Genomic DNA, 14,662 nt, shown 5'->3' on the forward strand with positions numbered 1-14,662 from the left:
GTATACTCTCACTTGAGAGAGAGTGGTGGCGTTTTTGTTGTTTATTTAGTTTGTATTGTTAACAGACTCTGGGTTCGAGGCTAAGCCCAACCCAAGGGGTTGTCCCCATCTCGCATGTTATTTTGGATTGGAGAATTGATGCTTTGGGCGGGCCACTGGAAATGACCGCCCTTAGTCCTTTGTTAATCAAGTGCTTAAAAGCACATGTAAACGGATGCAGTCGAGTCTGAGCTGAGGACGACATCGTTCGCCAAGAGTGCCTCCAGCGCCGAAGCCCGACGGCGTGCAGCTTCTGCCAGCAACCGCTCGAGCCCAACTCCGGAGCCACTCCATCGCCCCCATGAAGTTGTCGGCACGTAAGCTCGGACGCCCCAGCCTCTGATGTATAACCTTAATCATGTGTAATTATTGAATATACCTGTTTGTTTAAACTGAGCCATACGGTGTCTCTTTGCCTCTCCGTCCCGTGTGGACCTGCGCATTATGGGGGTCATCACAGCAGGTAGAACGCCAGGTTGAAGCGCGCGCTCAACAGCGCCCATTCGCTGGAAACCTGAGACCGCCACAAAGCTACAGGCGCGGTATGCGAGATTTTGAAGAAATCGTATGCTTCGCTTGCCAGGGTCGCGGACACATCGCCAGGTTCTGCCAAAACGTGCGCCGTGGGGAGCCACAAAGAGAAGCAGGCGAGACACGCCCTAAGCAAGCCTACAGCGGGGCTCCAGATACCGAGACAAAAAACTAGATAGTCCTCCCCAGCCTAAGGAGCGTGGGGAGGGAGCAGTGGATGATGAGGTGGTGGTAGTTTGTGTGGCCGACGAGGCATGCCCTGTTGTGCGTTGCAAGTTAAATGGTTGCTGCATGGAATTGTTGATAGATACGGGGTCAAAGGTGACATTGCTTAAGGAGAGCAGTTTTAACACGCTTCGAAGGAAGGGGGACCGCGAGGTGTTGGAAGCGTCTTGTGGTATGGCAACCAAATTTGTAGGCATAACGGGGGATCCTCTTGGCATAAGTGGACTCTACCGGTTACACTTCTCTCTCGGCGGAATTGCATTGGAGCACCCCTGCTACGTATGCCCGGACACGGTGTCTCTGCCAAACGGAGTGTCAGGTATATTAGGGCAGGATTTTTTGAGAAAAGGGAAGGTAGTAGTCTCATTCTCTGAGGAAGAGGTTAATGCGGGCGGCTCAAAAGTTCCGTTTTTGAACAGGAGAGGGGCTGAGATTCGCATTACCGATATTGACACCCGTCAAACAGTGGGATCATTGGAGAAGGTATATTCGCGGGTTGCCGTCCGGCTGGTCGAGGAGGCGGTCGTCCTTCCTTGGTCGGAGCACATTTTGTACGCGATTGTGCCTTCAGATGTAGAGAGCGGCGCCGTGGGAGTGCTTGAGCCGGTCGACTCTCTCAGCAATGGCCTGAAGGCAGCCGCGTGCCTCGTGACAGTTAATGACGCCCACAGAGTGCCCCTACGGGTGGTTAACTGTAGCCAGCAGCCACTGAGCCTTCCCAAGAACAAAACATTGGCTTTCTTCACCTCTGCGATAGAGCAACGTGAGCCCACCGATACGGTACTCGCAACTGTAGAGCATGCTAGTCCTTCGGCTGCTCCAAAGGTGTCGTTCGATCTTTCTCACGTAAAATCCAGGGAGAGGGAGGCTCTGGCTGGTTTGCTGAACGACTACTCGGAGGTATTCGCCGCGTCCAACCTGGATTTGGGCTGCTGTGGCGTTATAAAGCACAGGATAGAAACCGGCACTTCATCGCCCGTTTACCAGCGTGCGTACAGGATTCCTTACTCCCAACGTGAGGAGATGGAGCGGCAGGTGCAGGACCTGATTGATCGCGGCATTGTCGAACACTCAAAGTCACCCTGGGGAGCACCAGCACTATTGGTGGAAAAGCCAGATGGCTCGTATCGATTGGTAGTGGACTACCGCAAACTAAATGCCGTAACTCGCATCGATACATACCCCTTCCCCAATATACAGGAGACGCTTTCTCAGCTGGGCTCTGCCAGGTACTTCACGGTAGTGGACATGGCGGCGGGATTCTGGCAGATAGCAATGGATCCGGCAGATGCCGAGAAAACGGCATTCAACACGCCCTCAGGGCACTATGAATGGAAAAGAATGCCGATGGGTCTGGCCAACAGCCCTGCTGTCTGGCAGAGAACCGCTGATGTTATCCTGGCAGGTCTTCTGGGGAGGCTGTGCTTCGTGTATATGGATGACATTATCATATACAGTGACAGTTTTGAGAACCATTTGCGCGATATTGAGCAGGTTTTGGTGCGACTAAGAGGAGCGGGTCTCAAGCTGAAGCCCTCTAAGTGCCAATTCCTCAAAAACAAGGTGAAATACCTCGGGCACGTTGTTTCAGCTGACGGCGTGCGACCGGACCCTCAGAAACTAAGGTGTGTCTCGGATTTTCCATCCCCGACTAGCGTCCGCCAGGTCCGGCAGTTTCTCGGCCTGATCGGTTACTACCGAAGGCACATAGAGGAGTTCGCCAAGCTCGCTAAGCCGCTCACCGCCTTAACAGCCAAAAATGTCGCCTTTCGCTGGGACGAAAACACGGAGAATGCTTTTGGGGCCCTGAAAAGGAAGCTAATGAGTGCACTGCTGTTGCGCCACCCGGATTTTAATTTGCCCTTCGTTATGGCCACAGATGCGTCAAAGTTCGCAGTGGGTGCCGTGCTATCTCAGGTTATCGAGGGCAAAGAACATCCCGTTGCTTTTGCTAGCCGACAGCTGAGCCCCACAGAGCAAAAGTACGGAGCTACGGAAAGGGAGTGCCTCGCCGTTGTCTGGGCGGTAAAGCACTTCAGATGCTACCTTTACGGCCGCAAATTCAAGCTAGTCACAGACTGCCATCCTCTGAAATGGGTGATGAGTGTCAGGGACCCTAGCTCGCGACTCGCTAGATGGAATCTACACCTGCAGGAATACTGCTTTGAAGTTGAGCACAAGTCAGGAAAGACACATCTGAATGCTGATGCACTCAGCCGCACAGCTGCCGTGGCAGCTATAGATGAGTTTGTCCCCGTAGTCGACCCCGCCGAATTACGCACAGAGCAGTGCAAAGATCCTGACCTGAAGCGAATAATCGAAAGCTTAGAGGGCGCACCGTCTCACCCCGAACAGCTAGGTTATTTCATTGACAAAGACGGCACCCTGTGTCGGCGCACGAGTCCAACCAGGAAAGGGAGATTAGAGAAAACCGCTTGGGAGAGAGTCGTCATACCTCGGTCGTGGACAGAAAGGGTTCTTCGCGCGTTTCACGATGCGCCATGCGCCGGTCATTTTGGCGTAGCGAAGACACGCAGGCGTGTGGAGCGTTTGTACTTTTGGAGTGGCATGCGACAGGATGTTAGAGACTACTGTGCGAAGTGTCATTCCTGTCTCGAAAGAAAAACACCCAAGGGACGAAGACCAGCTCCAATTCAGCCGTTCTCTGAGGTTTCGGCTCCCTTCGAGCGGACAGGTATGGACATAATGGGCCCATTGCCCACGACCACTTCCGGAAACAAGTACATTTTAGTATTTGTCGATCACCTTTCAAAATACGCGGAAGCGGTAGCACTCCCAGATCAGAAGGCAGACACGGTTGCAAGAGCATTTGTCGAACAGATCGTGCTCCGACATGGACCCCCGAGGCAACTCTTGACAGATCGGGGAACGAACTTCGTGTCGCAGCTAATGAGGAGAGTTTGCGAGCTGCTTAAGATCGCTAAGAGGCAGACAACACCGTACCATCCGGCTTGCAACGGCGCAGTGGAGCGACTGAACCAAACCGTGGCCGGGTTCCTGTCGCATTTTGTTTCGCGCGACCAGCGGGACTGGGACTTGTGGCTCCCGTATGCAATGTTTGCCTACAATTCCGCAGCACACGAGAGCACGGGCGAATCGCCATTCTTTCTTCTCTACGGCCGAGACCCGGACCAGCCTAGTGAAGTGCCAGAGGGCCCCCGTCGTGTCCCATACGCTTCACTGGACGACTATAAGGTGGAGCTAGAATCGCGCTTGCAAGTGGCGAGGGACATCGCAAAGGAGGCCTTAAAGAAAGCGGCGAAGCGCAGGAAGGAGGTGCACGATCGCAGTGCTAGAGACGCGCCGTTTAATGTGGGGGACAGCGTGTACATTGAAAACTGCCAAAGGCAGATTGGGCTAGCTCGTAAGTTCCAGACGAAGTGGAGAGGACCGTGCGAGGTTGTCGAGAAGCTTTCTCCGGTAAACTTCAGAGTCCGAGACGTGAACCGGCGCTTGATAAAGATACACGCAAATCGCCTCAAGTCGGCACCGGTTCAGTATTCACGAAATGAGGAAAGGGAAAGCGCGGATTTTGATGGGGACAGAAGTGAAGCGGAGCGCGCAGATAGTTCGCAAGAAACGCCCTCTCCTGCATTTGTTCGGCAGGCGCCAGAGGTGACGGCCAGAATGCCACCGGATTTACTTCATGCATTGCTAGAAGAAGAAGCGCGCGAGGTTGCCGCGCAGATAACGCCAGGAGAGGCTCCTGCCACGAGCCCTCGCGAGTCCCAAAGCAGACAAAGGGGCACAGACTTACTTAGTATGACTCATGAAGGCCGATATCCGCTGCGAAATCGGAAAGCTAAGTCGGACTAATGGCGTAAACAGAGCGGAGTTTTGAACTGGTTAGAATTGTGTAATGCCACAGCTCATAACATTGCTATGTGCTTATGTGTTAAGTTATCGGAGTTGGTAGTTAAACATTTCTGTCATTAAGTAACACCTTCACAGGAGAGCATGCGGAGCGCATGCAGAACCTGCCCTACTTCCTTTCGTTATCTATATTTTTGTCTGTGCCGTGATCGTGCTAGAAGTGGGAGCTCCTTTATAACTGTGGTAAATTTATTTCGTCCAGTTTGGACTAGAAAGGAGAGGCTTGGGTGCTGATTTTCATGTTTATCGTTAAAAGAAGATCAGTGCTGCCCCTGGAGACGCCAGTTATGACAGCGGAGGCATATGGTGTTGTGCAGTGGTGTTGAGTGCAGCGAAAAGTGTTTTGTCGGACGCACTGTGCGAGGCGATTCAGAAAGACAAGGGGAGCTGCAGGGACTCAAATGTTCGGAGAACATTCTTCTGGAGGGTGAGCGAGTGTGACATTCCTTGTGTGCTACGAGGTACATTCCTTGTGTGTGCATCGAGTTGGGGCTTAAGGCCGCCCCTCTTTCCAGCTGCATACCTTTGCAGAAAGCAGGACGCCGGCACACGCGGAAACCGAGAGCCCCCGAGTACATACGGGGAACGAAAATTGTCGCTTGACGCACGGACCCCCTCCCCCCCCCCTTTCGACGTGGGCTATCGCCGGGAAGGCACCCACAGCTTCCCGCCGTGCCTCGTGAACAAAAGCGCATTCCCAGGAGGGCCGTGACGGACACCTGTCATGGCGGACAGGCAAGACTCGCCAAGAATGTGGGAAGACAGGGGCGACCCTTAATCTGGTTTCCCGGAGCGACAGACGAACCCCTTCATGCTTATTAGCTGTGTCCCGCCGTCGGTAGCCCGGCAGCATCGTGGGCCCTTTCGCCCCCTCCTCTGTTGCTGACGGGCGACGCGGACCGATGGTGGGTGGCGGTATGCATGCATGGGGCAAGGATTAGCTCCGAAGGGAGAGCCTGTGGATACTCTCACTTGAGAGAGAGTTGTGGCGTTTTTGTTTATTTAGTTTGTGTTGTTAACAAGACTATGGGTTCGAGGCTAAGCCCAACCCAAGGGGTTGTCCCCATCTCGCATGTTATTTTTAATTGGAGAATTGATGCTTTGGGCGGGCCACTGAAAATGACCGCCCTTAGTCCTTTGTTAATCAAGTGCTTAAAAGCGCATGTAAACGGATGCAGTCCAGTCTGAGCTGAGGACGACATCGTTCGCCAAGAGGGCCTTCAGCGCCGAAGCCCGACGGCGTGCAGCTTCTGCCAGCAACCGCTCGAGCCCAACTCCGGAGCCACTCCATCGCCCCCATGAAGTCGTCGGCACGTAAGCTCGGACGCCCCAGCCTCTGATGTATAACCTTAATCATGTGTAATTATTGAATATACCTGTTTGTTTAAACTGAGCCATACGGTGTCTCTCTGCCTCTCCGTCCCGTGTGGACCTGCGCATTATGGGGGTCATCACACTTCAATCTCAGCTCCCGCCCGGCTTCTGTCTTAGGCTCTCTGCTAAGCCTCCCACTGCCCGGAGCCCATGATCTGCTCTTTTCGCCTTTTCTACCTCCTGTGGGCCATGGCCTTGGATTCTTCCCCTCATGCGCCCGCCTTCTTCGATACTCCACCCAGTCCTTCCTGAGTCCGCGGTTTGTGCCCTGAAGCTTCTCTGATTCTGGTCGCCGGACACCGAACTTTGGTTCATTACGATACAATCATTGTTCCGTCGTCACCGCATTAGTTCGCAGTTAACCATGTACGACCACCTCATCGGAGCGGTCACGCCCACTACTTCTGCCGTTGTTCGTGACGTTCTACGATCCCGCCAGCCGAGCGACCTAACGATGATCTTAAGGCTGCGCTCATCCAGCGCACCACCGACAGAGAGCAGTACCGATTGCTGCAACTTATTGCCTCCGAGGAGCTCGGTGACCGCAAACTTACCGACTTACTACATCGCATGCGCGCATTGGCTGGAGGCCTTGCTACATCTACCGACCGCGCCCTTCTGCGGGAACTTTTCCTGCAGCGACTTCCACAGCATGTGCACAAGGTGTTGACTGTGTCTTCATCTACGATCCTCGATTCCCTGGCTCCGCTCGCAGGCTACATCATGAAAGTCGGTTTTCGCTGTGTGGGTGCTATGCATCTTCCTCCAGACTCTCTGTCCCCGGGTGCGGCTGCTGACGATCGCTATTCGCGCCTCCTCGACGCTAACACGCAACTCACCCGGGAAGTCGCGCAGCTTACAGCTGATATTGCTGCACTTCGCGCACGCAGGAAGCGCTCTTCGCAACATCGCCATTCGAGCCCCGGTCATACCAGCCACCGTTTTCCTCTTTCAGTTACGATTTGCTGGCACCACTGTCGCTACGGCTCTGGTGCCCGGCAATGCCGCCAGCCCTGCTCCTACGCGGTAAACGGTCGGGCCGGACACTGACGGCGACCAGTGTTCTCGGCCCAGGATCAAATCGCTTTTTCTATGTCACGGACCGCAGCACCAAGATTCGCTACCTCTACGACACTTGGGCCGAGCTCTGCGTCCTTCCGCCTACATTGGCCGAGCACCGCCGTCCTCCTGCCTCGTCTCCGCTCACCGTTGTCAGCGGGTCCACCATACGGACTTTCGGTCAAAAGTCAGTGACTCTTGACATCGGTCTGAGACGCACCTTTCGCTGGGTATTTTTCATCGCGTACGTGCGGCAGCGAATCATCGGAGCCAACTTTCTATGGCTCTACAAGCTCGTCGTCGACATGCGGCATTGGCGCATCTTGGACTCCGTGACGAGCTTTGCTGTCCAAGGCGTTTCCCATCGAGATCCACAGCTCCGCCTCCGAGAGGCGGGCACCACCGTTCCAGACCCATGGTACGGCGTGATTGCTGAATTTCCGAACGTTTTTTGACCGCCCCCTGTTCTTCGTCAGTCGCCCTCAGCATGACACACCATATCGTCACAAAGCCCCCCCCCCCCTTCCCCGTGCTTGCTCGGGCTCGTCTGGTCGTCACCAAAAAGGAGTTCGAGAAGATGGCCACTTCACATGTTGCCGAAGAAGTCTGGTGGCTGATGACCGCGCGGTGACTAACGTGGTTTAAACAAGGCCGCCATTCCCCACCATTACGTCATCACCAACATCCAGGATTCTAGTTCAGCACTGCACGGTTGCACTATCTTCAGCAAGGTCGAGCTGGGCAAAGCATACCATCATATTCTTGTGGAGCCCTCGGATATCTTGAAGACCGCCATTATAACACCGTTCGGATTGTTCGATTATCTCCGCATTCCTTCTGTTCTCCGCAATCCCGCCCAGACGTTTCAACGCTTCCTAGACCAGGAATTGCGAGGTCTTATATGTTGCTTTCCCTATGTCAACGACATTCTCCTCTTCAGCCCCACCGCCGAGACTCACAAGCTTCGCCAACGGTAAGTGCTCGCATGACTTCGCATGTTTGGCCTTGCGGTCAACGGTTCCAAGAGCGAGTTCGGTGTCTCGGATTTGGAATTCCTCGCTCATAGCTTAAACGCAAAGGCATTCGCCCACTCCCTACCCATCTCACAGGCATCTGCTACTTTCCTCTGCCGTCCACCATCAGGCACCTGCTCGAATTTCTTGGCCTCGCTAATTATTATCGCCGATTCATCCCTCGCTGTGCTAGCATACTGCAGCCTCTCCACGACCTCCTTTCGGGCCTCAAGACACCAAAAATCGTTGTGGCCTAGACCTACACGGCTGACCACGCATTTCAAGGCATCAAAAAAGCCATTGCGTGTGCGACGCTCCTCGTAGGTCCACATGTGACGTTCCCGCATGTCATGGTTGACGCATTAGACATCGCTGTCGGCGCGGTCTTGCAGCAGTTCGTTGCTGTTGCATGGAAACCGATTGCGTTATTTTCCAGGAAACTTGCTTTCCCTGAGCGTCGTCACAGAACCTTTGGCCGGGAAATGCTGCCCGTTTACTTGGCCATCAAACACTTTCACCATTTCCACGCGGGCCGCCCATTTCATGTCCCATCTGGTAGCACCTATTATCCTTATGGTAGCCACTGGTAGCACCTCTTATGCTTCCTGCGAAATAAGGCAGCCCGCCTATATTAACAGCGATGCTGGTTAAGCCGGAGGTTGATCCTTTATTTGTGTGCTTCGGCATGTTCGTCGCGCGCAGTGGTGGCTGTGTTCGCAGTAATGAGGTCACCACGGACGCCTGACACCCCCAGCCGGAGCGGACGACAACGATTACAAAAACCCCAGACGCCATCTGGGGCGTTGCGTAGCCTCGTGGTATAATAAAGGGAGCATCGAACAGCAGCTCTGTACCATCAGTCTTACACGAAACTGCAATCTGCACAGCATTTTTTCTAATACACCGGCGACATTCGTCATGTCAGCGGCAAGTGCAACCTGTTGACGGCGCACTTTCTCGCGCCGCATCCATGCAATGGCGCATGGCCGACCTGTCATCGACTTCACGGCCATGGCTTCCGCCCAGAGTACAGATGCGAGCTCCGACCGCCTCCTACGCGCCGCAACTCTCTGGTGTTCAAAGACGTCTTTCGCCCTTACTGCGACGTATCCCTTGTTTGTGATACGTCAACCGGCCATCCCCGTCCGTAAGTGCCTCGTTTATACCACCAGACCGTCTTCGATGCTCTTCTTTCCTTAGCTCATCCTGGAATTTGCGCCACCCAGCGGCTCGTCACATCTCGCTACATCTGGCCCAACATCAATGTAGACTTAGCCGCTATTCGTGCCATGCCTCAGCTGTCATGCAAGCTAAGGTCCATCGCCATACAACGAGTCCTCTGGGCGCATTTCCGTTCCCGGACGCCCGCTTTAGTCACCTGCACGTCGATAGTGTCGGTCCTCTTACTCTCAGGCGCAGACGTAACAACCTTCTGACCTTTACTGACAAATTCAACCGCTTGCATGAAGCAATGCCGCTCCAGGACCTCACGGTAGAGTCGATAGCTCAAGCGCTACTCACTCTCTGGATTAGTGACTAGGGCGTACCTGCCACAGTTACGGTTGACCGTGGTCGTCAGTTTGACTCCACATTGTCCGCTCTCATCTCTCGGCTGCACGGAGTGAACCACCGCCGCGCCTAATATAAAATAGGGTCATCGAACGTTTTAGCCGACAAATAAAGGCTGCACCCATAGCTTAACCGCTCGTAAACCTCTCTAGGTGCTGAGTACACCTGCCGCCTTCACAACGTTATACGTGACATCGTTCCTCCTGCTCCTAAACGGTCGGCTCGTCATGTGTACGTCAGCCCCGGCCTTCAGAGCTGCACGCACTTCTTTGTGCGAGCTGCACGTACTTTGTTTTTTATCATCCAGCACAAGGAAATTGCAACATCATATATGGTGGTGACATCAACATTGATTTCTGTGCTGATACTGCCGTCAGTCGTGAATTTGAATATCTGCTGCGGTCTTATGGTTGTCTCATTGTCATAAGTGGCCCTGCCAGAATTACCTGTGACACTTCAGCATGCCTTGATCTCTTCATCACGAATTCTTGCCTGCCTGATGTCAGGTCTGGTGTTCTTTCATATCGCATCAGCGACCACATGCCAATTTTTTGTTCAAATCATAATGTAAAAATTTAAGATAAGCGTTCTTTATTTCATTCAATCGCCAATGAGAACCTTGCCAACTTTCGGGAGGAACTGCACAGATTTGACTGGAGTACTGCTTACGCCTCTGAATGTGCGGATACTGCATATGGGCTTTCCTTTCATATCTTTACCTCATGTTATAAAAATACTCTCATCTATGTTTGAGAAGGCCTAGATCTTCACGAATTCGTACGCCGTGCATCACGAAATACAGAGTTAAGAAATCAAGGAAAAAACGACCTTTTTAACGAGTTTATTAGGTCTAGAGATCCTGGCGATCTGCAGATCTTTAAGTCCTTTCTTAACCGGCTTACAAAAGAACCACGTCTCACAAGGACCTCACATTTTGAAGCGAACTTTCTCGCGTGCCGAAACGATAGCCGCAAACTATGGCACCAGCTAAATGATTTAATGAATCGGGACTCGAGGGCAACACGCGAAATCCACATTGTCGAGAACTGCACAGAGATCAGTGCTGGCGCACTTCCCGGTGGTTTTAATGACCATTTCAACACTAATGATCCCCAAACTGCTAGTGTGAATGCATGCCGTTATATTAATGCATGCTGCACAGATTCCATCTTTCTTCACCTTGCAAACGAAGGTGAATTAACAATGCTTTTAAAGAACTGAGCAATAGTATTGCCTGTGATGTCGATGACCTGCAGATCGGGACCGCGAGGCATGTCCTTGACCTAATTTCACCTGTTCTTGTTTATGTTTACAATATTTGTCTTTCATCAGGCCACTTTCCAAAAAGTATGCAGGTGACAAAGGTGCTAGCCCTTTTCAGAAAACGTGACAAAGCTGAAATTTCTAACTATAGGCCCACCTCCATTACTTCCAATTTTACCCAAAGGACTTGGTATCATTTTTTTAGGCTATGTAGCTTTCTCGATTAGCATAAGTTGATAACCCCGCATCAACACTCCTTCCGCAAAGGCATGTCGACCTAACTGGCACACCTTAAACAGTAAGTGCTATTCCTAAAGAATTTTGAGGAACGCTTATTACCTTTCGGCGTTTTTGTCGACTTGTCCAAAGCATTCGATTCCATTGACCAAAAAGTTCTGCTTTGCAAATTGTCTTGCAAAATACACAGTATGTCCATGGCATGGGAATGGCATATCATCTAACGTCCTTCCTGTAGTTGTAGGCGTCCCGCTAGGAAACATTTTGGGTCCTCTATTGTTTAACATTTTCGTTAACGATCTCACTAACATTGATCCCAATACGACATTCATCATGTATGCTCATAATACCACAATTCTCTTCTGCTCCAAATCTCCAGATGACATAACCCTACATGCCAACCACGTGCTTTCCAAGTTACAACGGCGGTCTATTGAAAAAGCCTGTTAATGAACGCGGTTAAAAACTAGTCTTACTCTTTCGACAACAGGGAAACATGAACACAGCGTTACCTAGTGATATACTGCTAAATACTTTCAAAACCGAACTTCTACGAACATTCAAATGTTTGGGCGTGCTCTTTGATCATAATATGTCCTAGCACTCTCGTATAAATTTTCTCAACGGCAAACTGTCTCAGGTGCTGGGTCTTGTCAGTTCTGTCAGATGTCTTCCCTTTTCCGGAAAACTCTTAGTATGTGATACAATTTTCCTCAATCATCTTAATTACTGCTGTCTTGTATAGGGGACAACAACTTGCACAAACATTCAGACTGCTTGGCATCCAGAGAAAATTTCTCCGCGGCATATGCAAAAAACTTCACAACTTTCATTCTGCTCCCCTTTTCGGTGATCTTAGAACTCTGACACTACCCGCCTTATTGCATCATCGCCTGGTTTTATCGTACCGTAAAGACACAAAGATTTTAATAGGGAATCTTTGCTCTCTCGCTGATCTCACAAAACGCGTTGCCCCATACACTACTTGAGCTTTGGAGACTTTGTGTGTTCCCCATCCGCGAACTAATTATCATCAATAAATGTTAAGCTACTGGTTGCCGAAGTTACTAAATGACCTTACTCAATGTAACATCGACGTGCTCAATTGTTCTGTACGAAACCTGCTTGAAATATTTTTGTACGCATGACTGTGTTCTGTAATAAGCTGTGTACGGCGTTTTTCTTTTTTGATTTTTTCTCTTTCACTATTTTAAATGTATCTTTTTGGGTGTCTTGTTTTGCCTTTCGCTTTAACTCTAGTCTGTTCATAAGCCTTCTCTCCGCCCTGCTGCAGCCACTGTAACGGTACTTGGGGCTAATAATGCTGCCCCTGAGCAGTTTTTCCCCTCGTATTCCCCACAACCATTGTATCTCCTTTTTTGTGCAAATAAACTCAAACTCAAAAGACGCCGTTCGTACTCCCTTACGCCCCCTTACAAGGGTCTGTTCTTTCTACTTTCTGCTGTTTCTCAGAGGCCTGAGGGATAATAATATTGATCGCCTGAAGCTTGCATACCTCGACTTTGACGACTTAACTACATGGACTGCCTCATCCCTTCCTTACCGGGCTGTTCCATCTCGCCGTCCTTGTTTCGAGGCAACGTCCTCGCACTTCGCCATTCGTCACTTTCACGGCTTGCTCGGTAGACGGCAGATCCTAAAGCGGCAGTTGGATGGTAGCGCTAGGGAGTCGCACTCTGAAGGAACCACAGGTCAGTAACGACGCTTGCTCCAACCATCGCCACCACCAGGACAGGAAAGCCGACCAGTTAGAGGAGTTGGGTGATAGAAGGAGATTACGAGGGGGTTTATTTACATATTTGCTGATTCAGAGATCGAAAGTGAGCTTATCTCCCAGGAGAGGATCTAAAGGTATGATCATAATTGAGGATGCAAAAGGAGGATGATGATCACTACACTCGCTGACGAATTTTATACCGTTCTGCGTCCCTAGATTCCCCAGGTTGAGGACGCCCTCGCCAGGGTGGGAGTGGCCTCAAACTTGCACTGCGCCCACAAAAACACACAACTGCACATAGGGAGAAGCCCCCGTCACATGAGGATGTCGTTTCGTTCACGCCGACTGCGGACGGAGATGTTTTCTGGCCAGCCGTAATTTCCCACGCGGTGCTGACACCTGTCTCAAAATTTGCAGAATCCGACGTGCAAGACCAGAGATCAAGGTCGGCCTACTTGACGCCAAAGGGGTTGTTCCATTGGCCGAGTCCGGCGAAAGCATCGGACGACGACCACCAGCCCGCCGCCGTATACCCACGCTTATCCGCGACTACCGGGACCGAGGCCGCATTATTTCCCCCAACGTAGTCACAACCATTGGGGATTAGCTGCCGCTCGTTTACAGCGGCGGCCTCTCCGCTCCGCCCGGACTGCCCCCGGGCGACACTCTTCGGGTTACTTGGTCGGGAAAATGGGAGCGATCCATATCGCGTGGCTTGGGACAAGCCCGAAGAAGCTTAGGTTTGGCTTCCAGCAGGTGAGAGTTGCTGTCTCCGTTGCTAATGATGTGACCCGCTGGCGCATAACTTAGCAACTCCTCCACGGCCCGGAAAATCTCGACTGGCCAGCGTTCTTAAATGCTGAGCATGACGGGACGGGCTTGCGTCGACGTTGATTTCTTTGCTTGCAATATCAACTCCTAAGACTTACACTGCGCCCACAAAAACACACAACTGCACATAGGGAGAAGCCCCCGTCACATGAGGATGTCGTTTCGTTCACGCCGACTGCGGACGGAGATGTTTTCTGGCCAGCCGTAATTTCCCACGCGGTGCTGACACCTGTCTCAAAATTTGCAGAATCCGACGTGCAAGACCAGAGATCAAGGTCGGCCTACTTGACGCCAAAGGGGTTGTTCCATTGGCCGAGTCCGGCGAAAGCATCGGACGACGACCACCAGCCCGCCGCCGTATACCCACGCTTATCCGCGACTACCGGGACCGAGGCCGCATTATTTCCCCCAACTTAGTCACAACCATTGGGGATTAGCTGCCGCTCGTTTACAGCGGCGGCCTCTCCGCTCCGCCCGGACTGCCCCCGGGCGACACTCTTCGGGTTACTTGGTCGGGAAAATGGGAGCGATCCATATCGCGTGGCTTGGGACAAGCCCGAAGAAGCTTAGGTTTGGCTTCCAGCAGGTGAGAGTTGCTGTCTCCGTTGCTAATGATGTGACCCGCTGGCGCATAACTTAGCAACTCCTCCACGGCCCGGAAAATCTCGACTGGCCAGCGTTCTTAAATGCTGAGCATGACGGGACGGGCTTGCGTCGACGTTGATTTCTTTGCTTGCAATATCAACTCCTAAGACAAAACAGAAAGCACCAAACCACCAATAAAGAAAAGCATAAATGAGACGTTCCAAACAACAAAGAACTGCCCCACGCGCAAGTGCCCGGAATTCACTCAAGACCTACCAGGCTTCCTTCAATGCCAAACAAAATC

At 52.0% G+C, this 14,662-nt stretch overlaps 1 protein-coding gene across 1 annotated transcript in view; it reads left to right on the plus strand.

The window, feature by feature from the left end:
- Positions 1 to 13,549, plus strand: part of LOC144102647 (sodium-coupled monocarboxylate transporter 1-like) — an 88,316-nt gene extending 74,767 nt beyond the window's left edge. Inside the window, exons 14-16 of the mRNA XM_077635863.1 lie at positions 7,019 to 7,540; positions 7,850 to 8,095; positions 13,360 to 13,549. Of these exons, the coding sequence (XP_077491989.1) occupies positions 7,019 to 7,540; positions 7,850 to 8,095; positions 13,360 to 13,549 (958 nt within the window). The remainder of the gene's footprint in view (positions 1 to 7,018; positions 7,541 to 7,849; positions 8,096 to 13,359) is intronic.
- The last annotated feature ends 1,113 nt before the right edge of the window (positions 13,550 to 14,662 follow it).

This window comes from Amblyomma americanum, chromosome 8 (genome assembly GCF_052857255.1).
Source record: "Amblyomma americanum isolate KBUSLIRL-KWMA chromosome 8, ASM5285725v1, whole genome shotgun sequence".
Classification (NCBI taxonomy): Eukaryota; Metazoa; Arthropoda; class Arachnida; order Ixodida; family Ixodidae; genus Amblyomma; species Amblyomma americanum.